We start from the raw sequence: 27,323 nt of genomic DNA, 5'->3' as shown, positions 1-27,323 counted from the left end.
TAAAAGTTCAACATGGTACCAGAGCACTAGAAACACTGTTGGGGTAGATTATACAACATAAGGGTTTTACAACAATATACTTATTTTACCAGCAGTGATATTTTGGTGTTGAGGCAGAAGCTGAGAAACACCAAGATGACCAAGTCAGATAGTGTTACTTCATATCTCACTAGAATCACATAGGTTTTGAGATGAGTTGGCTGTAGTTGGGGAAAAAGTGACAGATGAGGAGATGGTGAAGGCAACCCTGCATGGTTTTTCCAAGCCATGGGTGTCCTTCGTTAAAGGGTTCATAGCACGTGAGAATCTACCCAACTGAGAGTGGTTATGGGATGAATTTGTATAGGAGGAGACTCGAAAGGAGTCATTTCATGGTGGGCCAGTCTATGGGTGATTCTGAGAACCTTGCCATTGCCAGTCAGACAATGAAAAGGTACCTCAGGAGCTAGAGAGAAGGGCATGAGCAAAGTCAATTGCTTTGCATGTCACAAATGCGGCCACTATGTAGTCATTGTTTGAGCAAGAAGAAGGGCAAAGGGAAGACACATGTAGTTGCATCAACTAACACACGAATGGTTGAGTTTTCCACTAAGTTTGAGACATATTTCTCATTTGTGTCTATTTTTCTGGCACCATTAATAAAGGTGTGTGGTTTGTGGTAGTGGTGCTTCTCATCATCATATGATGGAATCACCTGATCTATTTACTAGTATGTCAGAACCAAACTCAGAGCTATAAGTGGAGCTTGGAGACAATGACAGATGTGCAATAGAGTGGATTGGTAGCATCTAGTTTCAGTTAGTGTCAAGAAAGACTATGGAGGTGACAAAGATTCTATATGTACTAGGGTTGACAAAGAACCTTCTAGCAGTCTCAGCCATGGAGGACAATGGCATGAGGTGAATTTTTGTGATGGGCTGGTATCCATCAGGCCAAGATTTTCTATATCCAGTACAAGGTGCGTTATTGGGAGGAGAGAGGGTAGTTTATAGTATATACATGTTTTAGGGGGTTAGCCAATGTGAGCATTAGTGCATGACAATGGCTACTTGTGTGAGTTGTGGCACATGGGGATGGCACATTTGCATCATAGGGCTCTACCTATATTATGGTAAATTATCATTAATTTTTCAGAGTAAGCTTGGAGTAGTAGGGTGTTTGCATTGTGCAATGGGTGTGCTTTAGGAAAGTATGCCAAGACAACTTTTCTAAGCAAGGATTCTAGGTTCAAAGGGTTGTTGGTTCTAGTTTTTTGAGATGCATGTGGTCCTATGTAAGTAGGGTCCTTGAGAGGTTACAACTATTACATGACCTTTATAGATGATTGTTTCAAGAGGACATTGATCTACTTCATGAAGACCAAAGGTGAGGTCTTCAACAAGTTTTGGGAATTCAAGCTCTTACGGAAAACTAGATAGGGAAGAAGGTGAAAGTCCTTAGATCAGAGAATGGGGGTGAGTATATCTCTAATGAGAATTTTGCGAAGAGGCAGGTATAAAGGAGTTGACAATTCCTTACAACTCGTAGTAGAACGGAGTTGCGGTTAAAGTTCTTGGTAGCTTCGGAAGGTCTTCTACATGAGCTTGTTCTCTTAGCATGTAGGAGATGGTTGATTGCCTACTTAGGTGCTTTCTTGGTGGAGTAAGTGATTTATGACTTCTTTCCCAAGTCTAATTTTTACTACATACAATAGTTAAAGTCAATTAATTATTGTGAACTATTAAGCCAAAGTACTAAGGATAAATAATAAAATTATTTAAGTGACTTAGATATGATCTCAATCATTGATCTCAAGTGAGGCAAGATCTAATCTCGATCATCAATCATTTAGGAGATTGGGGTTAGGGATTTGGCTTGGTGAAATTATAAATTAAACCTAAGGGAGAGGTGAAGACACACAAGTGGAGGAAACAATTTTCTCTAGAGCAAGAGGCTCAGCTAGACTGAGGAGAAGGGAGGAAGAGTGTAGGGGTATTTTGGGAGTATTTTTAGGAGGCCTAGTTCAGGAAATTGAGAGGCTGAGTAGCTAAAGTGCAAAGTAGGCCGATTTGTGGAGAGGCCCGTTTATCCAATTTGTCGATTTTCTTGAGTGCGCAAGGGTTTTACAACGAGGAAAGGAGAGGGCCAATTTATTGGTTGTGGAGGCCATGTTTCCCCAGGGTCAGATTCTTTTGGATACCAATTTTCTGGTGGGTAGAATTCCTTAGGCTGAGTTTACCAGTAGGGGCTGAGTTACAAGTTCCAACTATGCATTTTCTCTATGGGTCTAGGCACATATTTTCCTGAGGATGTTAATGAAGAAGAATTGTTATGGGTGTATACTTACTGTTGTGATGTGATTGATCTCTCTGATTTTATTTTTCCACTACAAATATTTAATTTCGAAGTTAAATACTATTGATTTTTTTTTTGTACGCAAATTTATATTAACAAGTGGGAAGTTACAAAAAATTATAGCCAAGAGTGGTTTCTATGTCTCTAAAGGGGGAAACCAGAGATGGAAAGTGGAAGGGCTCTGCCCCAAGAAGGAGAAACTAGAGCCCTCTGGTTTTGTAGTTTGCATGACGGGATAACAGTTAACGAAAATCATGCTTCTGAGAATGAACCGTACATAATTGCTGCATGAAGTGCCAAAAATGATGCATATCGAGCCATGGGGCTTCAGGGCACTGAGCTTCTCGCCTTCAAAAAGGAGAGAACTGAGGTGGCCTGCAGAAAGGCCAGATTGTAGAGAAAAAACTGACCAGAGAGTCGCCATGTCGCCGAGAAGCTAAATTTTGCCGCACTGAAATTGCATTGTGGCTACGCTGGTACCGCAATGCACTTGGGCACTGCGTTGAGCCTGCATGCTGCCCGTGTCTATCGGAAGCTCCTCTAGAATGTATCAGCCATAAGGACTGTGGCGAGGAGGATACAAGGGCACATCAACCATCGATGGGACAGGAGCTTGGGAGGGAGGGGGTTGGGCCATGGGGGCATAGGGTATGGGCGGGGAGGAGGAACTGACCAACGGAGAATGGGAGGGGGAAGGAGCTGGAGAGGAGGAGGAGGGAATGTTGGGTGGGAATTCCACACGGAGGACTTTGGAAAGCCGCCTAAGCGAGGAGACATAATGACTTTGGTGAGTAGAGAGCTATGCAATTTAGTCAGAAGTGTTCATTCTCTCTTGGGCCCACTCCTTTAGTTGGCACTCAAGGAGGTTCTTGAGCGCCTAGAGCGTCGGGCAACCCCTGCGAATTTCAACTTCCTCCGTAACCAAGACCTCCCTGCGAATGGAGTTGGGAATTCCATTGTCAAACATTGCAGCGATGGTGGCGTCGTCGAAGGTGGTCGGGTGGCACCCCCGACCTCTTCCTCTACCGGGGCGCCGACCCCTCCCCCTTTCACAATTCATGGTCAGAAAGCCGTAAAGTAGAATCGTAGATACGAAGCCGAGAAAAGCACCAGGGAGAATGACAAAAGGAGAATGGAGCCCAGAGAAAGGAATGAGCATGGGGATGGTAAGTTTATTGATGGGGCACAGGAGCAGAGGAGTTTCGTATGATGACAACTGACGCGCAGGAGGGGGAGTGATTACTAGGAGTGCCACTTGGTGAGGGAGGTGAGCCAAATGGTGGATGCTGTTTGTGTGCCTTGGGATGAGTGCCTGAGGCTGCATGGTCACCCAGATCCAAGGAAAAATACTATTGATTTTATTTTCATAACAATTCAGAATTTTATTTAATAATTTTCCCTGAATAAAAGTTGTTGAGGTATAAATAAATCTGTGTTAGTATTAGAAATTTAACATGGTATCGAGTTACACAAAGTTTGATCAAGAGATCTTAGATCACAAGGGTTTTACATTAGCAAGTTGTTCCTTTTTAAAACAACAATTTATTTATTTATTTTACAACAAGGGTTCTGTGGCCAAGGTCGATTTGTGAAATGGCATCAATGAGCTTGAGATATGAAGATAGGTTGGATGGGGCCACTAAGTTTAGTCCATGGAAGGAGCAAATCACTATTGTTCTAAAAATGAATGGTTTGTGTGATTTTGCGAACACAAAGATCCAGGTTACTTCTGACTTTGCCCAAGAAACCGAGCACAATATGAAGGATGTGAAAGCAATGGGTATTATCGTAGATGGTGTGAGGGATCATATAATTTCTCACATAACAAGTACACAACACACAAGATGTGGGCAACCTTATCCAAGCTTTATTAGAGTAAAAATTAGAATAGGATAATGGTGTTGCAGAAGAAGTTGAACAATATTTGGATAAATAGATCAAAGACTGTAGCCTCATATTTCACCATGATCTAGCAGGCTCATGATGAGCTATCAGCTGTGGGAGAACTAATTAATGATTCAGAGCTAGTGAAGGTAGCTCTGAAGGGTTGTGCTAAGCAATTGGAGTTAGTTGTGGGATGACTTCATCTAGAAAGAAATTTGGGAGAGTTCAATAACTTGTGGACAATGTAGGAATGGTGGTGTGATGGGAAACTTGCTCTTGTTGTGCAAGTGAAGAAGGGCAAGGGGAAGGTCAAGCAGAACCAAGGTGGAGTAGGATCTTCTCAAAATAAAAAGGAGAAGGACATGAGCAAAGTAAAATGCTTTGCATGTCATAAGTGTTGGAAAATCAAGCGACTTGTAGATTATAGGTGATTTTCCTTGATAATTATTTGTGATGAGTTGGCTTTTTATTACTTGTCATTTCTTGTTCATCAAGCAATTACCAAAACAATGAAGATCACAACGAGATAAAGTACACAAGATGTAGGCTACAAGCCAGGCAAAACCCCTTCAAGGGTAAAAAATAGAAAGAAAATTTCTTTTTTTATAGAATCTTCTTACAATGAGACTTACAAGACCCATAGACCAAAGCCTAGGATCCTCCCAAGCACTAAGTCAGCCCACCAACAAGATCTTCTTTAAGGCAACTTCAAAACTTCAACTTTTTGCAACTTTGCTCTAGAATTTCGGCCCTGCAGCTCAGTGTTACTTGGGAGCGGGAGCGGGAGCGGGAGCGGAAGCGGGAGCGGGAGCGACCATTTTCAGAAGCTCCCGGTTTGGGAGCGAATCGGGGAGCGATTTTTTAAAAATATATATATTTTTTATATTTTTTAATTTTTGATACATATATGTCAACAAAAACATGTAGAATGATGAAATAGACATAAAAAACATAAAAAAACATAAATTGATCATTGAACCATATCACATCAATCATCTAGAAATTATAATCGTCATCAACCTTAGTAAAATAATAAATTAAAATAACATTCAATTCAATAACATTTATCATCATTGATCACCAAAGTAACAAGTTGTACTTGTAAGCCAAGTTTAACCATTACAAGAAGTAATATCGAAGATATTTCTAAGTCCTAACTTCTAACTGTTAACATGATATGAAATGTTAAAAATTTATAAAATGAAACATGAATAATGAGATGAAATGAAACAACTTTAGTCTTTCACAAAGCATCATATTCATAATTCACAATCATTACCAATGAGTTATAATTGCCAAGGCCCAACTTCAAACTTCAAATTTTCATTGTCACAGTCACTAGTGATATAATGTTTACAAAAAATATCATAATGTCATAATGATATGAAAGAGTCAAGAGTCAAGAGTCAAGGACTCAAAACTCAACACTGAACAGTTATGAAAACTAAAGTGACAAGTCACAAGTCTAATAGAAACTAAAAAAGACAAGTAAACTGTAAATCTACAAGTGGCCCTTGCCACGAGAGTCTCCAGGAGTATAAGTAGGTCTTGGCGGTCTTCTAGGAGTCTCCCGCCCAGACCGACGACCAGAACTAGAGCCTCCACGCGAGGGTGTCGATGGAGGTGGCGACAGCAATGGAACAAGACTCGGGCCCCGAGAACTGGATGGTTGAGGTGGAGGTGGCATGGCTGCTGCAGCTGCTTCAGCTTCATCCCGTACAAGCTCATCTTCTAGTTCTTCCATATGTACAATGCCATCTTCCAAATTGTCGTCCTCAGGGTGATTGTCCCAAATTTTATATGTGGGATCTTCATTAGCCCGATCACAGTAATGGCTCAACAACCTCAAATTGTAGTGCACATAAACCAAGCTTTCTGCTCGGTTTTCGTTGAGCCTGTTTCTTTTCACATTATGTATATAACTGTAGGTGCTCCAACACCTCTCTGCAGAAGAAGAATTTACAACCTGTGCAAGAACTTTCAATGCCAATTTTCGCAAAAGTCCGTCGCCGCCATATGTTTCCCACCATGTGAGAGAATCAAATTTATCTTTGTCGTCCATTGCATGGAAGTTACCATACAAACCACTGCCAGTGAAGTATCTGCCTATTTCAAGGCGCACAGCTGCACATTCCTCCCTGTCAGGCACCAACTTTTCTAATGCATCCAGATATCCTTTAGTTACCTCTCGATCTAAATGGGGTTTGGTCCTAACACCACCCCCTGCTGCAGGTTTGCCCAACCAAGAATCTGAGTAGTATTTTGGCGTAAGGATATACGCCAAGCAATGTAGTGGAAGGTTAAGCCTTTTCCACCGTTGACACACACAATCGTGAATCAGATTGTACAAGTCGGGATCTCTGTTATTAACAATGTCTTTTATTTCCCCCAACATGGTATCCATTTGCTCATACACCTCACCAATCACTGGTTTGTCTGTATCTGCAAACCGAATCATGTTATAAATTGGCTTGGTGAAATCCAATACCTGTCTCACAGTTGTCCAAAACTGCCCATCAAGAGCGGCCTCCTCCACCGTTTCAAAACCTGCAATGTCAGCTACATTTGTAGCCCTTTCCTTTAACACCTGCCAATTTGGACTTGATACCATGCTAGCTAAACCCTCTCTTACCTTCAAAAGGCGCCTGAAGGTGAGGTAATAGCTACCAAATCTAGTCCTCGCAATCTTCAGCAACTCCAATCTCGAGTGACTGCGGAAAAGGCCATGGGTATTGCTATGATTTGTAATAAATTTTATCATTTTTTTTCCTTTCTTGTACAAATCACCAATCCATTGGTATTGTTCATTTTTGTTTTTGACAATATCATGCAACAGAAGGTTCAATGTGTGAACCAAACATCCAGACCAAAATATGTTCGGGTATCTATCCTCAATAATTGCTCCCGCTGCCTTACAATTAGGAGCATTATCAGTGATGACTTGGATGACATTGTATGGGCCAATACGCTCAATTGTTTCAAGCAATGCTTCTGCAATGTTGATAGCGGTCTTGAACTTGTCTGAGTAATCATGTGCAGCTAGAAAAATGGGACCACTTCGGGACACAGCGAGAACACTTATCAATGGCTTGCCTTTTACATTTGTCCATCCATCAGATACAATGGACACCCCATTGTCAGTCCAAGAACTTGTCATTTTATTCAAAGAATGTGATATTTTTGCTTTTTCATGATCAAGGCCAACTGTTCTTGCCTTGTCATACCCAGGGCTCTTGTATCCTTTAGGGGCATCATTTATGGCAGAAACCATTTCGTGCCAATAAGGTGAGCGTAGAACATTGAATGGTATCCCATTTGCATAGAGGAACCTGTAAATTTTTGAATCCACATCATTCCTACACCCCTCATCAAGGAAATCTGATATGGTTCTACGGCGTAAAGATGATGACCCTGAGCCTCCATGTCCATATCCACTGCCTTGGGAGGATGCTGAAGGAGTTCTTTGTGAGCTTTCAAAGAAACCCCTTGATCTTTTTGCTTTGTATTGGGCGTCCTCCTCTTCCTTTATGTATTTGGCTCTATCTTCTGTTGACACCTTGTCGCAAGTTCTGATTCCTATTTGTTTCTCTCCATCCCATGCCCTTTTCCCGCAAAGGTGTCTTCTCAAACGGGTGTATGAGCCTGTGAAATCAGAATTGCAATGGGGGCAATGAAATTTAGTGGTTCCACCCCCTCTCCCTGCTTCAGGCCTCTGAACATATTTCCACAATGGAGTTTGGTCTTGTTTAGTTTTTTGACCCTCATGTTCACCCTCCTCCACATCCTCCTCACTGGGGTTTTCACCTATTTGACTTCCTCCGGCTTCTTCATCCACCTCTTCAGTTTCAGGCCCCCTCCGTTTCCTACTCTCCACCACCATAATAACCAGAAAAGGGACCAGGAAGAGGAAAATGCCAATAAAAATCCCCAGGTCCATCGTGTTTGATGTTTGTAGGGTTTGAGTCTTGAATCTGCAAATTAATTTAGTTTATTGGGATTAATTCATTTAATTTATTAATTTAATTTAAATTAATGATCTTTAAACTCAAACAGGTAAATTAAACTAACCAAACTAACCACCTAACCAGCTAAACTAACTAAATGATTAAGTTACTTACCTCTGCAAGCTTGCTCCTCGCTCCTTGGCACTTGCTCCTCGCTCCTCAGCTCTGGCTCCTTGCTCCTCAGCTCTTGCTCCTTGCTCCTTTGCTCTCAAACTCAAGCTCAATCTCATTGAAATGATTTTGTTTTGCCCCATTGGGCTTATAAATCCAAAAAAATAAGTTAAATTTTTTGTTTTTTTCGGGTCCGCGGAATTTTTTTCCGCCGAATCGCTCCCGAATTTTTAAAATTCGCTCCCGGAGCGTTTTTTAATGCCCGGGAGCGATCAGGGAGCGATCGCTCCCCGATCGCTCCCGGGCATTAAAAAGCGCTCCGGGAGCGCGGGAGCGATCGCTCCCTGAAGCGCTCCCTCACAGACCAGGGAGCGCAAATTTTTTTACGGGAGCGCGCTCCCGAAAATCGCTCCCGTCCGGGAGCGATTTGGGGAGCGCGCTCCCGAGCCGCTCCCGCCCGGAGCGCGCTTCGGGAGCGGGTTCGAAGGGGGGGGGGGCGCTCCCCCGCATCACTGCTGCAGCTTCACTTCAGAATTTCGGCCCTGCAATTTCCGCCTCCTACAACTAGCAGCTAGTGCTACACAGAAAAACCCTAGCAACTTCACACATGTGGATAGAAAAAGATAAACCCAAGAGAGTTAGATTTCTTCGTCTTTTCTTTGTCCTTCTAGCTCTTTCTCCTCCTTCGCTGTTGTAGATTGAACTTGTGATTGGTTGGTGCTACAAATGAGTCAAGCTTCTTCTATTTATAGGCTTCTTGAGGGGCCAAATAACCCTCCTTTATGTCGACTTGGTCTTGGAGGAATAAATGGATTTTCTTGACTCAAAATAATTATTTTTCTTTGTTACAATGAGTCCAAATGGGACTATAATACATGACATAAATTCTTCTTTGTCCTAGAAAGATATAGAAGCATGAAAAACATGCTTTTGATCTAAACTTGAACATGAAATCCATGCTTTAAATAAAATATATTTTTTTTCTTTTTCTTTCTTTATGCAAAATATACAATGTCATGTTTACAAAAGGTCATTATGAAGGCCGAACCTAGTTACAATTTCCAACAGTAAGTTCTGTCACTTTGCCGGACAGTGTCCAAGTAGGAAGAAGGGCAAGGGAAAGACATCTATGGCAGCCACAACACAGATGGATGAGTTGGTTGAGAAGGTTGAAAAGAACTTTGCCTTGGTGTCATGCCTTTCTGGCACCGTTAGTAGAGGTTGTGGTTTGTGGATAGTGGGGCATCTCGTCACATGAGGAAATCTCGAGATATTTTCACCAAGATAGCCAAAGAGCCTAGAGACCTATATGTTGAGCTTGAAGGCAATACTGAGTATGTAGTAGGGGCATTGACAACATTGAGTTTCAAATGGACTTAGGTGTTAGAAAATCAGAAAGCTAGAAAGATTTCCTTATCTTGATAATTACTTGATATTTCTTAGTGATCTTATTAGCTTCTTTTATCTTCTTTTTTGTTTGTTTGTCAAGTTGTCTATGATCCTCTAGGTTTGACCTGTGGCTTGAGGAGTTGCGACCTAGGGGCATCTAAGCCGTCAAAGTCACCTGGGGATCGCACCCGGCCTGGGCCACACCAACCCTTAACTGACTGGATTTTTTAGAATGTCTCCTCCCCTTAGCACAGGGCACAACCACCCCTCGTGAGGTTTGATCCTGGGTCACCTTGTTGATGAGGCCCATCCTCAATTGGTGGTGCTAGTGGGACTTGACATCTTGTTTTATCATCTTATTATCAAGCAACTATCAAAAACAAATACACAAATATCGAGACAATAAGTGACACAGTATGTAGGCTCTCAACTAGGGCAAAACCCCTCTTCTAGGGGAAAGCCTGAAATTTTTCTTCTCTTCCTTTAGAACCAAATCAAATGAGACAACCAAGACCTTTTGACCAAGACAAAGACCTCCTCCAATCCACCAAGATAGTCCTTCCAGAATGACAAAGATCAACTTCTAGTCAACAAGAGTCAACCTTCTTCAACATTGCATCAATCTCAAATTTCGTCTTCCTGCAACAAAATTGCAGACCGCAATTTTGGCTGCAACCCAAAAACTCGCACGTGTGGGAGATGAGAGAGAAATTTGGCTTGTTTTAGCTTGACAAAGGTTTCTTCCTCCTTTTAGTCTTCTTCACAACTTCTTCCTCTCTTAATTGCAAATCGAAACTTGCTTGGATAGATGCTCAATTAGGTCAAATTGCACTTCTATATATACTATATAGCTTACGTTAGGCCATAAAATCAACAAAAAGATAAAAATATGCAAATTTTAATCTAAGTGCAACTAATCTACCATGAGAAATATCATATGCCATTAGTTCTAATGCGAAAATCAACATGCAATGCATCCTACTCTACCATGCATATGATACAATGTCAAGTCTCAAGGAAGGAGGTGATACGACTTAATTTGACCAGCTCAGGCCAAAGTTCGTCATTAAGTTTAGCAATGTAGTAATAGTCATCCCCAACCCTTCCATGGATCTTAACTGGTACGGGATGTTTATCCACCAAGACTAAGTCCCCAACCTTATATTCTTTCTTAGGCTTCCACTTCTTGCTTGTTTGAGAGATTGGTCGCTTGAGGATTCAGACTTCTTGGGTAGGGAGGATATGGGAAGGTTTCTCGACCTCAGATGTCTCATAGTATGGTCCAAGCTTGATCACATGCGGTAAATAAGCAGGTTCCCTATAAAGGATAAAGGGGGTGCCATCAGATTGTGGGATGGTTGTGTATGATGAATCCATTTGAACATGCCTCCCAACGATAGCTTCCATTAATGGGATAACAACATCCCCCACACATAAGGGATATCGATAACAATAACATCCATGAGGAGGGATATATTGGGATTCCTAGCTAAAGAGGCCTTAAGGTCTTTGATGATGCCTTCCACTTCCACAGGTTTGGAATTAAAACCACACACCCTTTTATATGGTCGAGTGATGCTGAGACCCAATTGCTTCATAACAGTCAAAGGCATGATATTGGCGGAAGCACCTGAGTCTAACATACAATTGTGTAAGAAGAGGTCATTGATAGCCAAAGTAAGCAAGAATGGTTCGTGCCCAGGGTTTCGGTCAGGAATATGAATGTTTTGCAATTCTTCAAGTAACTCTTCATCTTGAATTCCCAGGGACTTCTTAAGTTGTTGTTGTTGCTCGAGAAGCTTAGCAATCTCCTTTAGGGGAACAGGTATAGTCATCTTTCCTATGACAACCCCTATGTCAATGTCAAGTTTAATTTCCTTCCCCTTTTCCTTCTTCCTATATTCTTTCCTAGGAGGATCCTTTTTTTGATTGACCTTTGTTGGGGGATCCTTCTTGGGAGGAACTTTGGGGATGGACTCTTTAGGAGGGGCTTGCTTAGGTGATGGATCTTCCTTAGGTGATTCCTTAGGAGGTGAGGGGTCTTTGTCCTTTTCCTTTCGGGAATATTGGACCCCTTTGAATCTTCCCTGGCTATTGGCATTAAGAATGGATTCTTCCTTTTCTTCCTTAAGGGTGACCTCACTAATGGGAGGATGCATATATGATCCTCCTAGCAAAATGTTGAAGACATTAGCTTCCACAAGATTGGCTTGCTCATCTGTTTTTTTCATCCTTACTTTCATCCCCTTCACTCTCCTCATCATCAGATGAAGAATTTGGCTCAATAACATTAGTTGGGGCCAATGTGTTGGGATTTCAGAAGAGCTCAACCTATCTTCTTCACTTTGCTTTTTGGGAAAAGGATTTCCTTTAGGGATATAACTCGGGCTTTGGACCCTTTCTAAGGTGGTGATTTTGTTCATGATAACCCTGTCACGTGCATTGGCTTCTTCAGTGAACCTTTCCATCTTTTTGAGAATAGCAAGGAGAGTTTCTTCGTGTTGATCTTTGGACTTCTCCTTCTTGGTTTCAAATTTGTCTCTAGGGTGATCATTGATGTCAACCTTTGAAATTCACAGGTTTTCTTCAACTTCCATTGCCATTTCCTTAGCCTCGCCTAAAGTGGATGGTTTCTTATCCCTCAACACATAGGTGAGGTGGCCACCCACGACTTTTATGAATTTGTGAAGAATGTTAGCTTCAGATGGCTTCAAATGATTGGGTATATCTTTGATTACCTTATGAAACTTTTGGATGAATTCTCACACATCTTCCCTTCCCTTGGTTATTTGGTAGAACTTTTTAGTGTTGAAGGTCCCTTGGGCATTGCATGACCACCTTTTCATGAATAGTTCCTCGAATTCATTAGAGTCCTTTATGCATCTAGGGGGAAGGCTAAGATACCAATCTCTTGCTTGTCCCTCAAGTGATAAGGCAAAAAGCATCATGATCCTATCTTCATCAAATATCATTCTAGGGGACAACTGCCAGTAGAATTCTTCAATAAAACCATGGGCAGTCCAAGTAGCATCCCCTTTGAATTTGGGCAACCATCGGTTAAATTTTTCAGGTAATGGCTTGGGATTGTTACTCAATTTCAAAGGGGCAAAGACACTAACCAAGTGTCTTTCACTCTTGGTCATCTTGGGTTGATCCCTTTCGGAGTCGGTGCTTGAAGTAGATGCCATCTTTGGAGATGTATCACTAACCTTCTCGAATTCGGGGAAAAGGGAGGTTCCAACAGGTGATGGAGTTCACTTTCCCCTTTTTGCAGCAGCCCTAGTTAAAGGAGGAATGTTGTTGCCTTCAAGTAAACTAGGGGATTGGACAATGAGTGGAGTCGCTAGAGGAATATTTATAAATGTCGTTAATGAATCAATTCCTCAATGATTCACTAGGGAGGTAGACCTGTTTCCTCCTCGGCAACAATGCCAAAATGTTACCGCTCAAACTAGCAGGGGACCTAAGGGGGATCCCTAAAGGGCAAATGCTAGGCCAAGGGCAACAAATGGAGACTTAGCCCACTGTCACCTCAGCTAAGGCTCCCTTCTATTTACAAACTTTCACCAATGGGAGGAGACCCAATATGTATTGAAGTCACTAATGAATGATAAGTTAATGGATATGTCATCATATGAGTGACCCAAACAAACCCTTTCCCAAAAAAGTTTGAAAGATGGAGCTTACTTGCTCACTAAGCAAGGTAGTATAGATTCTAGGGAGAGAGGATTTTGGGGGGTTAGGTGTATGGGAATAGGTTTTGTGAATGAATATCCCAAACCCTAAAATCCTTGTTAGAATTGGTATCTCGGATGGTTCTTGAAGAATGGTCCTTTGAAGGAGCGGGACTAGACGGGACCAAGTGGATCCGGTCTAGGGTATGAGGAAAGTATGAAGCAACCAATGATATTCTCACCCTAGACAAGGTGGGAAAGGATCAAAGAAAGTATTTTTACTCAAGGATGTTGTTTTGACCCTATTAGGCATTAGCCTTAGGGATGGCAGTGCAAGTTTTGATCCCAAAGCTAGGGCTTGAGGCTTTGCGAGTGAAGCATTGCCTGGGGAGACATCGGGCCAACACTCTGTGTCGATGTCATGAATCCCATAATTGAAAAGGTGGTGTTGTTTATTGAGCCCAGTTTTTGGGTACACACGTGTATGTTTGGGTTGCTGGTTAGCAAGTAACCTGATGGTACCTAGAGGGGCTGAAAGCTTGAGTCAACCTTTGTCCCATCTGGATAGATTGCCGTAGTCAGGAATCTAGTCCATGGCATTGCGGTGCCTAAATTGTTGAGTGACTGGTTGGATAGATTGCCCTCGTCAAGAATCTAGTCCATGGCATTGCGGTGCCTAAATTGTTGAGTCACTGGTTGGATAGATTGCCTTGGTCAAGAATCTAGTCCATGACATTGCGATGCGTAAAGGTTCTTCATGTTTTCATATAGTTTGGGATCTTCCGTTGTATTTGTACATTATGAATACCTCCCTAGTTAAGAGGGAGTGTTGGAAAAAGTAATTATGTTCGGTCTTCAATAATGTACTTGAGTCATTATGTAAATGTACTTGTCAAAAGAATAAAGAAAATAATTTTTATTATTGTAACAATGACTTATTAAAGCATGGGTTTCATGCTTGGGTCATCATTATATTAGTCAAAGTCCCCATTGTGGACTCCTAGGATTAATATTGAGTTTATAGAGTCATTGTACATTCGAAGAGACCCTTCTTGGGCTTTCGGATCATGTAAAAAGGTTTTGTATCAAGTCAAATATGAATTATGTGTCCTCCACATCATGTCGGCCTAAAGACCCCCATTTGACCCACAAGAAGCCTATATATTGAAGGAGGTCGAAGTCATTTGGAGCACTCACTCTCTCAAGCAATTCGATATCTCTAGAAGAGCTGGGAAGTGCGAAGTCTACTACCGGAAGGAGAAAAGGAGTGCGAGTTTGGGGGAGTCTCTAGAGAAGAAGAAAATCGAGCTTTTGGTGTCTCTCTCTCTCTGTTTCGTGGTCTGGTTTGGGAGATCGAAGTCTCCTAGGGTTTTGTGCTGCCAAAAGCTGCATGTTGTTGGAAATTGCTGCCTAGTTGAAGTTGCTGGAAGGGGTTGAAGATCTTGGAGGGTAAGATGGTGTGGAAGGAAAGTCTGGTCTTGGTCTAGGGTGAAAAGTCTCAAAGAATACTACTGAAAGGAATAATTATCTTGACTGGGTTTTCCTCTCGAGGGGGGTTTTGCCCTTGCATGTGCCTATATCTTGTGTCTCTTGTTTTGTGATCTTCATGAATGTATAATTGCTTGATGAAAGATAAGATAATAAAGAAGTAAAAGAAGCCAACACACTAACAAGTAATTATCAAGAAAGGAGAATCAAACCCCCTAGTATAATATCTTTGATTTTCCAACACTTCATGGTGGCATGCCTTTCCATAGTGGGCTTTGGCATGTACAAGTGTCTCCAAGCTTAATAGGGGGTTAACCAAGAACCCTATTAGGTGGTTTCAACCTCTAAAGGGGGTGGCATGTCCATGGTACATCCTTTAAGAGGTAGGTGGCAAATGATATAATAATGGAATGGAGTGGGGGTCAACGGAATCATGCAGACCACATGCCAAGGTGCAATGGTAGCTATAATAAGGGAAACCCACACCTGGGTATATGCGTGTAGGAGGGAGCATATCGTGGTACATGAGTTACCTTGACCTATGTTTTTCCCCCCTTCTTTATATGCCTTTTACCTTTGATTGTTTTTTTTTTTATAACTTCTCGGGGCTCATAGGGATGGAGAGCATGGTGTGTAATATGTAGCAGTGGATACCCCCTTAAGGTGAGGCAATTCATCGCCCACTAGGGGTTGGGACAATCATGGGTTCCTTAATGATGGAGAGGGCTTGTTTAGGGCCCATAGGAACCAGGGTGATGGCCATAGATAAGGGGTAGAGCTCATGTTTGACTTTTTCCCACGTGCTAAATTTGTATGTCCCGACCATCTTTTGCATTTTATGGTACATTTCAAGTAGAGAGTGGCCAAATTATGCTTTTTACTTTCTTTTTGGTTACTTCAAACTTCGGGGCATTGTTCGAGGCCCGACCCAAAGTGTGGAGAAGGTGAGGGAGAGGCTAACCCTATGTGGGTCCAGTGGACACATGTGGACTTGTATGAGAAAATAGATGAATGAGGCCAAAATGAGTGGAACGAGAGCAATGTAGGTGGTGTCGGGAGGCGGGACCACGTGACCAAAATAGAGATTTCCAATGTAGTGGCAACCCAAAAACAAATGGTCAGTAAAGAAGATCCCACGAGACTAGGATATAAGGGTAACCATGAAATCGGGCAGTGTAGACAAGAATACAAACCTAACCCACTCTTTCTGCCGAATCCCCCCACTAATTCATGCCCAAGTGCCCATGACAAGTAAGGAAAATTACTCAAGTATACCAATGAAAAGTCATACCTTTGGAGTCGGGAGGCCCACCTTCAAACATGCATTCGTAACAGATGGGCGAGGGACCACATCGCTGGTTTAGGTGGCGGAGAAAATCGCACATTGAGCTATCTGGTGGCTACAAGGGGCTGTTGGCTATTGACTGAGGACCATCTAGGAGAAATTTTTTCTCCTATATACACTGCCCACAGATGGTGGGTAACATTGGCTCCAACTGGGACATGAGCTCTCGGAGAGGGAAGCTACTCGAATGGGAGGTCATGAGAACACGAACAATCTCTTGATACCGTAGACCTATTACCTGCATATATCAAAGACCAAGCACATGAGGCAACATGTTTTTGTGGTGTCTTATGATCACCCATGCTTAGTATTAGGCCATATAAATCAACAAGAAAGTAAAATGCAAGTTTAATCTAAATGCAACTAATCTATCATGAAAACGTCATATGATGTTAGGTCTAATTTGAAAACATGTAATGCATCCTACCCTAACATGCATATAGTGTAATGCCCATGCTAAGTGTAAGCATAAAGCCAGTGCAACCAACACATCATCAAATCAATATACACATGCCTGCCTATATGATTACTTATTCAATAGACCCCAAAGCGAATTTGGACATAATCACATGGAGGATGAAGTGAGTGGGAGGTGGGAAAATATGATCTCTATTCGAGATAAAAGGAAGCCCTAGGAGAAGGAAATAAATTAATCTAGAAGTGTTGGGCTTTCCTTCTAAGTACACAATGGTGGAATAAATGATCACCCTTAAGAATTCCCTATCACAATCACTGCTCATAATATTATGCTTCAAAAGGTCATGATGGGAAGTGAAAGGAGATTTGGGACATGGAAGGGGAAGGAGGGATGCATCTAGTGGATGGTTCTTCCTCAGCATCATACCTAGGAGGTGAAAGGGCCCATGGTCATTGGAGATCATACGAAAAGGGGTGAGGGAATCACTTGTGAAAGACGTAAGGTGATGAATGAGGGAAAAGGGCAAAGGGGAAGGTGAAATCTCAATGTGATATTTTTCTTGAAAATCCAACTCTAGAGGCTCAAGTGATTTGAATATACTGTTGAAACCATAAGGAAGCCAGGTATGAGCAAGGGCCTTTTCAATTCTATCATTGTTGGTATCAAAGATAGAGTCTTCCGAAAAAGGAGAATCAATTACCTCCAACTGGCCTCTTTCATGTAAGAGAAAATAATGATCCTTTTTCTCAAGGGTATTGATGGATATGTCATCATAAATAATGTTTGAGAGAAAGGGGAGACCACTCTCAACCTAATCTTCCTTGTTGGTGTCATAAATGGGAGCACAATCAAATTGAGGACCAACGATTTCCCACTTCTCCTTTTCAATGTGGAAGTAATCTCCAATGTCATCTTCCAAGGGGCTATTGGGATCACCTTCCTCAAGGTTCTCAAAATAAAATTCATCGGGAGTAATATGCTTGAGAAAGGCAAGGTTAGTCTCAATTTCACTTTTCGTAGACTCATCCTTCCCAACACGTGTTCTCAAAGTCATCCTTTTCATCATGTGGACCCAATGAGGACTCATCTTCCTGCTCATCACTTAGATCCTCAAGGTTATCTCCAACCTCTTCATCTTGACTAATGAGACCTTCCCTTTGGAGGGCTTCCTTTAGGCTCTCACACGCAACTTTATTAGATTGGAATATCTGTCGCTTATACTCCACGAATTTGTTGATCAACTCGTTAAAGGATAGAAATGCTTTCAAGCTCACACGAGTCAAGCCAACCTCGGTGCTTGTATTCAATAAAAGCAATAAATAACTCCATGAGGCTGTCTAGATGAAGCACATTAACCTTGGAAGCATGCTTAATAAGTTTTGCTATGTGGTCAATTGTTGTGGATGGATCACCCTCAAATTGTGGCATATTTCACATGAACTTCCAATCCAAGCCATTTGGGTATCCTGGAACCCATGTGATATCCAAAGCAGGAAACCACTCATGAAGCCTTTTAGAAGCCATTGATCTTTATATATTGATATCATGGGAGTCGCCAGGGTGAACTAAAATTGCCTTAACAAATGCTTGCTTCACCCTACAAGCATTGACTTTGAGGTTCAATGAAGAACTAGGGCTTTGTTCTTCCAATGGAGTCGCCAAAATGATATGTCAATAATGTCGTATGAGGAACAAGACACACGTCTTGTGTCCTCGGCAACGACGCCAAAATGTTGCCGCTCAAACTAGCAGGGGTCCTAGGGGGGATCCTAAAGGGATAACTACTAGGTCAAGAGCAACGATGGAGCAATATCCCACTGTCACCTAAGCTAAAGCTCCATGCTCTTGAGTCTTTACACACTTTCATCATTGGGAGGAGAAATGGTAGTAAAGGGAATCACTAGAAGGATGAATCAGTGAAGAGAAAAGGAGTGATTCCTGAGGCCTATTTGTAAGAGAGACTCAATTGTATGGTTTACTTGCTTGAGAAGTAAGGTGTAAGGCTCTCTAAGAAGGGCCAAAGGAGTTTCAAGGGCTATGGTTTACAAATGAGACTTATCAAGGAGGAACCTAGTCCTAGAAACCCTTGTGAAAACTTGGTTTCCAAATGGTCTTTGTAAAATTATCTTCCAAAAGTTGTGGGACCACACGGGACCAAGTGGACCCAAAGTTAGGTCAAGTGGGTGGAGTTGATCAATCAGGGGTGTGCTTGACCTAATTGAGGGGGAGAAGGGCATCAAACGAGGAACTTTCAGTGATTTTAATGCAATGATTCCTATGAGGTCACTATCCAATGGGAGACTGAGGGCAAGAATCGATCTTCGAGCTAGGGTTTGGAATATCTCGAAATCCCACCATCAGAATTGCTTTAAATTTGGACGGTTCCTAGGAGACACAACAACGTAGTAGAGGGCAAGATATCAAATATTTTTTAGTGGGTGAATTGCGAGAAATTTGATGCCCTAGGTCCCCTATTGGAGGTGAGAAAGATGTGTGTTAGAGTGATCATCGGTGGAGGATTAGTGCCTAATCCTTTGGGAGAAATTGAGTCAAGGATATTTCAATGCTTGGAATGAATTCATTTAGTCAAGGAGGCCTCTTGAACAATTTCGCATGGCAATTAGGGCATGGGACAATTGCTTTAATGTCTTTACACTTCGATGTGCAATATATGATGACTTATCAAGATAAAATTTCGACAAAATATCTCTAGGAACAGTCACTCATTCATACATGGCCCATGACATGACATGGGGCCAAAATGAGTGGAAAGGGAGCAATGTAGGTGGTGTCAAGAGGCGGGAACACACGACCAAAATCAAGATTTCCAATGTAGTGCCAACCCAAAAACCAAATGGTCAATAAAGAAGATCCCACAGGACTAGGATACAAGGGTAACCATGAAATTGGGTAGTGGAGACAATAATACAAACCTAACTCACTCTTTATGCCAAATCGCCCCACCAATTCATGCCCAAAAGTGCCCATGACAAGTAAGGAAAATTACTCAAGTATACCAATAAAAATTCATACCTTTGGGGTCGGGAGGCCACCTTCAAACATGCATGGACATGGCTAGTTCAGGTGGCAGAGAAAATGACACATCGAGCTATCTGGTGGCTACAAGGGGCTGCTGTCTGCCAGCTGAGGATCATCTAGGAGAAAATTTTTCTCCTATATACACTACCCATGGGTGGTGGGTAACAAGCCACATTACATTCATTATCCCTTTAAGTATCATTGTGGGTACCCCATGTTATTCTCCACAGGAGCATTTTTGTTCAACATAAATGATTATGTTTTGTATTAAAAAGTCATTATGGTCATACAGGACAGCAAGTTAATGCAAAGAAATGGAGCAAGTCTGTCTCTAGAACTTCAAGATGCTCTAAAAACTTAAAATTGTTACCCAACAACTATGCCAGTCATGACTCATGCTATCCTAGAGGTATACCTATGAATCCAACTGATATACTACCTAATAAACTATACTAATGGTAAAACTGTTTTGCAAAATATCATGAAGACTTAACATTACATGAAATCATACCTACTAGGGGCTTCTTGTCTGATGTCAACTTGATGGTTGGTTATGTTATTAGTGGTCCGCATCTTCATGTGCCCATCTGGGCCTTGACATTTCTGCACTATCTCCACTTCTTTCAGTGAAGTTGCTTTGTTTCTGTATGAACCATTGGAGACATTAGGAAGGGGAGCCAAGGACTGTGAACCACTAGCAATTTTTGCTACCCAGTCAAACATAATATCATATTTTTCTTCCAAAGTTTCATACTTTTGGCTATGACTCAATGCTGTGAACTCTCTTTCTCTGCCTGTATGTGCTTCCAACCAATGAGAAGTGATGATCATATGCGTATCTCAAACCTTTCTTTTCACAATGGTCTTGTACTCCCAATCATCTTTCCATCCTTCCCATTTTCGACTGAGAGAGCTGATGCATTTGGGACTTTTGAACCATGATGCTCACATCTCCTTATACCCCTTTTTAACTCTGGGGGATCATAGTGCACACAACAATCGAAATGACTAGCACTGGTGCTAAAATACTCAGACCAGCAGTTGGATTGGGTGCTTCAGACTCCACAATTGAACTGCTCTTTGAAATATAATGCCCAAATTTCCTACAGTAGGTTCCACCTAATCCAATGTTATCACTGTAGCAGATGCCAATTTAGAGCAAACGATTGACTTGAGGGAAGGTCAACCTCTGCAACAAGTGGTGATATAACCTGACTAGAAGGAATATGGCTTGTTGTTCCTCAGTCAGCTTGAAAAGCAAGAACCAAAGCCTCGGAGGATCAAGTCTTAGTGTAGGTGGGGATCAATGAGGTGGTACATCAGCCTATGGGAGCTTTAATTCCTGTTGCATTTCCATCCCCACACATCGCCACTTGTCTCTCCTAGTTGAATGCATAAGACTTTAGCTAATGGGTTAGGAGGTTGTAAGATACCAATCCTGCCCCACCTCCCACCAAGTTATCCTTAACGTAAGAACTTCAATCGCAACTGCTTCATTGGTTTTTAAGTCTGTGAAGGAGTTGTGAGCTCTTAGGAACTGCAACAACTGAATGCATTCATAATTTATCACCATTGCTTAAGTTCTGTGAATGATTTGACCTAGAATAGTGTCTTGCAAGGTCGAATGACTATGCATATCATGGATTATAAATGATGTGTCTTCCACGACTTTTACAGTTTTTAACTGTCTGATCTTATGCAATTTTAGACCTTGATCTAGTGCTAGTTCCTTTGCTTCTTTATTTGTGGCTACCCCTATTCCCCACATGAAGCATAATTCTTGATTTCCTTCGGCCTTTAAATTGATCCCCACTTCCCTGCAGCAAATACCTTACCTTAAAATTATTGCTCTAGATGTAACAATTAGTGTCTGGTCTTTGATCCACTTATGTGTATGTATGAAGTGTGTTGGCAACCTCACATGTTCAACTACTACTTCTGGGTGCCTCCATGGCAACCTCAGAGGCCCGATTCCCTCATGAGAATTGAATCTTGATGAATGGTAAAAAGCTCCTCATTTCTCACTGGTGGATCTAACCCCTTTTGAGGAATGCCACCAAATTTGATCCAACTGCATGTGGAGAGTTTTCTTGCTTCTTGGGAATCTTGAATACAAGTCTTGCTGATTGGTGTTTTTCTGACAATAGCACATAATATACTGCGTTTTACTGATCTTGGCTGCTAATAATATGGTATAGCTGTATTTATTTTTCATTAATGCAGAGATCTGAGGATCAAGTATATACAAATTTGACACTAAATTGTTTTTTTCCTTCTATATTCAGTGAATATTGTCTTGTAATCGGTTAGTTCATCTTTTGTTAAAAACTGTTTCAATTGGAAGTTGACCATTAAGGATAGCTCTTAATCAAACTAATTCTCTTCTCAAGTTGTAAGGCAAATTACAAGTGTTGCAGTGGGGCCCAAGCCATGCCTTACACAAAAAATGTGTATTGGTTATGAACTTTTTCAATTTTCTTATCTATGTATTTGTTGATCCATGTCATGTATTTGGTTGTGATAAATGAAGTTTTCTACTTCATATGGTTTATAACTTTATATACTAACCTTTTAAGAATTTGACAATCTCTGAAGCCATCTAACACAGGCAATGGATTCTAGGAGTTGCAATTTCCATTTTTGCATTAAAAATGTCTAAAATCTTTTATATATATAGATATATATATTTTTTTCCAGTGTACAAGCATGTCCTATTATTTCTAACAAAAGCTAATAGTTTCAGGTGGTTTTATGATGCACAAAAGGGAATTTTCCAACCTGTTCGAAATTGATACAGTTGATACTTGTTTTCAGCGTTCACTTTAAGTTGTAATATACATTACGGGATGATTGCAAGGTCTTAAATCTCTGCATCCAGGTAATACTCTAATTTGCTACATTAGACTCTATTGATTTTATGAGACTGAATTTTCAAGTGATAGATCTTGAATAATTTCTTGTTGATTTTACTGGTACTTTGTTATTATCTTCACAGCAAATGGAATGCTGTGTCAACATGTACTGCTGTGGCTTCTGGATTGAATATTATCTGAAATATCTTTTTATTTCCTTTTGGTTGAAGAGTTCAAAATATATAAAGAATACCATCATTTCAAGAAGCACGAGTTTGAAAGAAAGTTTTGTGCCCTTCTACAAACAAACTGCTAAAAATAGGCAGCATATAGAGATGAGAGAGAAAACTAAGCACATAATTTGCCAAAAATTAAACAACATATTGAATATTGAAACTATTTTAGTGGGCATCTGCAGTGATTTTTCAATTAGCACTCTGAGTTACATGCTCTTATGTAGGAAGGGTGTAATCTCTGGCTATGGTCAATTTACCTGGCCCCATTGCACTCTTCAACTTCAATCTTTTGTGTTTGGACATGCCAAATTATCCAAAATATTCTGCTTTCTTTACCATTTCTCCGTAACAAAGATTTTATATATTGTGTAGTGTTTGTTTTCCAATATTTAGTGACATGGTTGTTAGTAGCTAAACTATGCTCAGCTATTTCAGGGAAACTGCATTTCTATGTGTGCATAAAAAGTAGTAGAAACTTCATTTCAGGGAAACATCATTTTTATGGTAGTATGCCAGGTTCTCTAATCCAAATTATTTTCTTTCGATGTATGTTCCTCTTTGTTTTGCTGACATTTATTTTGTTAGGATGCTGTTATTTCTTTTTGAAACATTACTGCAATTCTACGCCGCTTCATTTACTGATAGCAGCAATCTATATTTTTAGTTTTTGTATATATCACATTGGTCATAAATCAGAGCATCCTATGAAGAACCTAGATTTTTGATAATAGATATACTTACATAAGGATGACCTTATAACTTGTAAGTAGTCTGTCAATACAAAATGATCAGGATTGTATGGAACCTGGGATAAATTTTGGATAGGATCATTTGTTTGAGAGGGAGTCCATCTGCAGTGAGCTTAATCAAGCAATGGTCTATTCGGTGGATCCTTATATGATCATTTTAAATAGCAGTTGTGCAAGCATCTGATGCCTAAAAGTTTTTGCTGCCTAATTAGATGGAAGATGACTTGGTGGTCTTATGATTGTTCTTGTTGATTATTAAAATTAATGGAGATTCCTTGTCGAGTCCTTAAATTTATGACATATGAATCTCATTTAATTGCTTCTATAATTTATGGTATTAATGATGATAATTGATTTTCTATATTCATTTCAGTTTGTATGTTCAATGAAGTGGTGAAATATCATGATAGTTCCAAGGTGGTGATAATGTCACCTTAATATATTGCAAGATTTACAAGGCGGCAATTAGATCACTCAAACATATCGCATATATTTGAAATTGTGATAAAATCATGATATTTAATGAATATATCGTGAGCCAACACGAAATATTCGTGGATTTGTGTAAATAAAGCATCGAGATTCGATTTTTAGATTCCTTAAAACCTCATTTCGGAATACATAAGTAGCAGATTGAGAACAAAGGAGTTCCTAACTGTCTTCCAGAAAGTTTAAGGGAAATAGAGTATTTTCATTGCCATTAGAAAAGCTATTGTGGAGCAGGGATTGTTAAAATTGGGCAGCATCGGGACAAATTTCCCCCAAGGGAAACCCTAAGCCCCAAAGGGAAGCCCATTGCCCCCAAGAAGAATTTAAATTAGTCAAAATAAAATATTATTATATGCATGGCACTAACAATTATTATTATATGATGAGACAAAGTTGAAGACATAATTAAAATTAAAGAAATAATCATGTCAACTTCCCAAAATATGAAAGTCGCCAAAACCCCCGTTGGAACCAAATCAAATTATATATAAGGAATCTATTGGTTCTCATTAAGGCACACATCGACACACACATTTGCTAAGTTCTGAGTGTGGCTCATATGTGTTTGGTGATCCGTCAATTACCATTGGCTTGCAAATATGAGAGCCTTGTTACCCACCACTTGTGGGTAGTGTATATAGGAGAATTTTTTTCTCCTAGATGGTCCTCAGCTGGCAACTAGCAGCCCCTTGCAGCCACTAGATAGCTCGATGTGCCATTATCTCCACCACCTGAGCCAGCCATGTGGTCCCTCGCCCACTTGTTATGATTGTATGTTTGAAGGTGGGCCTCCCAATCTCAAAGGTATGGATTTCATTGGTATAATTGAGTGATTTTGCTTATTTGTCATAGGCACTTTTGGGCATGGATTGGTGGGGGGATTCGGCAGAAAGAGTGGGCTAGGTTTGTATTCTTGTCTCCATTGCCTGATTTTGTGGTTAAGCTTGTATCCTAGTCTCTGGGATCCCCTTTATTGGCCTATTAGCTTTAGGGTTGGCACTGGGAAAACCCCAACTTTGATTGCGTGGTCCTGCTTCCCGACACCACATACATTGCCCCCTTACACTCATTTTAGCCCTATTCATCTCTTTTCCCATCTGGGTCGACATGTGTCTATTGGGTCCACATAGGGTTAGCCTCCCCCTCCCTTGTCCACACCTTGGGTCGGGCTTGGAACGATGCCCCCGAGGTTGATGCAACTAAAAATAAAAGAAAAAACATAATTTGGCCACTCTCAATAGGAAATGTACCACAAAATGCAAAAGATGGTTGGGACATAAAAATTTAGCACATGGGAAAAAGCCAAAGTTGAGTTCTACCCCTTATCCATGGCCATCACCCTGGTTCCTATGGGCCCTAAATGAGACCCCTCCATCATTAAGGAACCCATGATTGTTCGAACCCCTGGTGGGCGATGAACCGCCCCACCTTAAGGGGGGTATCCACTGCTATATACTATACATCATGCTCTCATCCCTTGGAGCCTTGAGTAGTTATGAAAAAGAATCAATCAAAGGCAAAAGGCATATAAAGGAGGGTGGAAAAACAAGGGCCAGGGTAACTCATGTACCATGATTTTCTCCCTTTGACACTCATATACCTAGGTGTGGGCTTCCCTTATTATAGCTACCCTTGTACCATGACATGTGGTTTGGATGATTCCCCTAATCCCCACTCCGTTCCGTTACTATATCATTTGCCACCTGCCACTTTAAGGATGTACCCCCGTTTTCATAGGTTGAGGCCACCTAATAGGGTCCTTGGTTAACCCCCTATTGAGCTTGGAGACACTTGTACATGCCAAAGCCCACTATGGAAGGGCATGCCACCATGAAGTGCCCCATTGATCCCATGACTTGTAAGCTCTTTTACTTGATTACTTTAATTATTTGTTGTATTGGAGGGCAAGGGGACACATTGGACCTTCTGCAGGATTGCAGATGGGTCTCCATTTGGGGATTGGTCTCCTTATACGGGGTCTTAGCCCTCCAAAGGGCCACATTGGCACTTGTAGGGTGAGCGTTGAGAGCCATGGGCTTCCACCATAGCAGAGAGTACTTCATAGATCCCCAACATTGCTCGTTGATTGCTCTTGTTCCACCTTTTGGAAGAGGATGATGTACTTGGCCAACCATGCCTAGCTGACTCCACACATGCATCACACACTTGGCAGATGTTCCGGGGTACAATGGATGTCTCCTCCCATAGAGGGAGGGCTTATGTCATCATCCTAGCCCTTACAAATGGTCTACAAGCATTTTCGATCCACTTGGAGACCCATGAGGATGTCCTTGTACCCCCATACCCACTTGGGAGTACCACAGGTTTGTGATTGGAAAACAAGGGGCAAACCCCTTGTCCACTCTGTTTGGAGTCCATTTCTACATCATGGCACCCCTTGGACTTCATTAGGCCTCCTCAAAGGCCCAACGACTCACTTTGTTCATCATTCGACCCTCTTGAGAGGCTTCTTATTATGTTATTGAGCTATTTGGTGGGCTTGTCACCAAAAGTATTGTTATTATGCACATTATTTTATTTTAGGGGCTCAATTAGGCCAATTTAGCTAAATCAAATTCATTAGGGTATATAAATACAAGTGAGATAATTCATTTTGATCATCATCACTTGGATTGGGTTCTTATCTCTTGTGAGATTTTTGCTATCCCTTTTGAAGGAGGATTTTGGATGTAATGGATGAATTTTGATGTTTGGATATCTCTTTGTTATGAATAAAATATTCACAACTATATGTATATATTAAATAAAATAATAAAAAATAATAAAAAAATAAAATTAATTAATAATTAATAAATAAATTAAATTAAATTAAGTTGCCCAATTAGTTATGAAAGGGCACTTATATCAAAAGGCGCATCTTTAATCTTGTGACTAGTCAACTCCTATAAAGGAGAACTGCCCAAGGGCTTGTAATCATCATCTACTACTGAATAAAAATATTTATATTGTTATGTAAGCAAATGTATCTGACATTGGCAGATTTAGTGAACAAAGTTTACGTTCCAGTGGTATCAGAGCAGTTATGGTCCTCCAATACACCACCACTCATTTCCCCACTGTTCCATCCCTCTGTTGTTTCGTTCCATTCATCGTTTCGTTGTTTGTTCCACTGTTCCATCCCTCAATCAACTGCTCTCTGTTCTTGCGACTAGTCGACTCTGTGCTCGTGTGCTGATCCCTTCACTGTTTGCCGCATCCATCCATTGCTCCCCGTATTCTTGTTGCCGTCAACCATCGATCCACATCGCTCCCTGTCCATGCCCCGTGCTCCCCGCAACTAACCGTCAGTC

The 27,323-nt window shown here is 41.1% G+C and overlaps 1 protein-coding gene across 4 annotated transcripts in view; it reads left to right on the top strand.

Moving 5' to 3' along the window:
• The window catches only part of LOC149140606 (uncharacterized), a 142,288-nt gene that overhangs the window by 75,275 nt on the left and 39,690 nt on the right, over positions 1-27,323 (top strand). For 3 of the 4 annotated variants that reach the window (XM_089446372.1, XM_089446370.1, XM_089446371.1), the window contains one exon: positions 22,424-22,564. In XM_089446372.1, the coding sequence (XP_089302498.1) occupies positions 22,424-22,478 (55 nt within the window). In that variant the 3' untranslated portion in view covers positions 22,479-22,564. The remainder of the gene's footprint in view (positions 1-22,423; positions 22,565-27,323) is intronic. The other variant, XM_089446373.1, reaches the window with a different exon arrangement.

Source organism: Pinus tabuliformis, chromosome X (assembly GCF_031772625.1).
Source record: "Pinus tabuliformis cultivar Carrire ecotype Pingquan chromosome X, CPIR1, whole genome shotgun sequence".
NCBI lineage: Eukaryota > Viridiplantae > Streptophyta > Pinopsida > Pinales > Pinaceae > Pinus > Pinus tabuliformis.
This window is presented reverse-complemented; position numbering and strand designations above follow the sequence as displayed.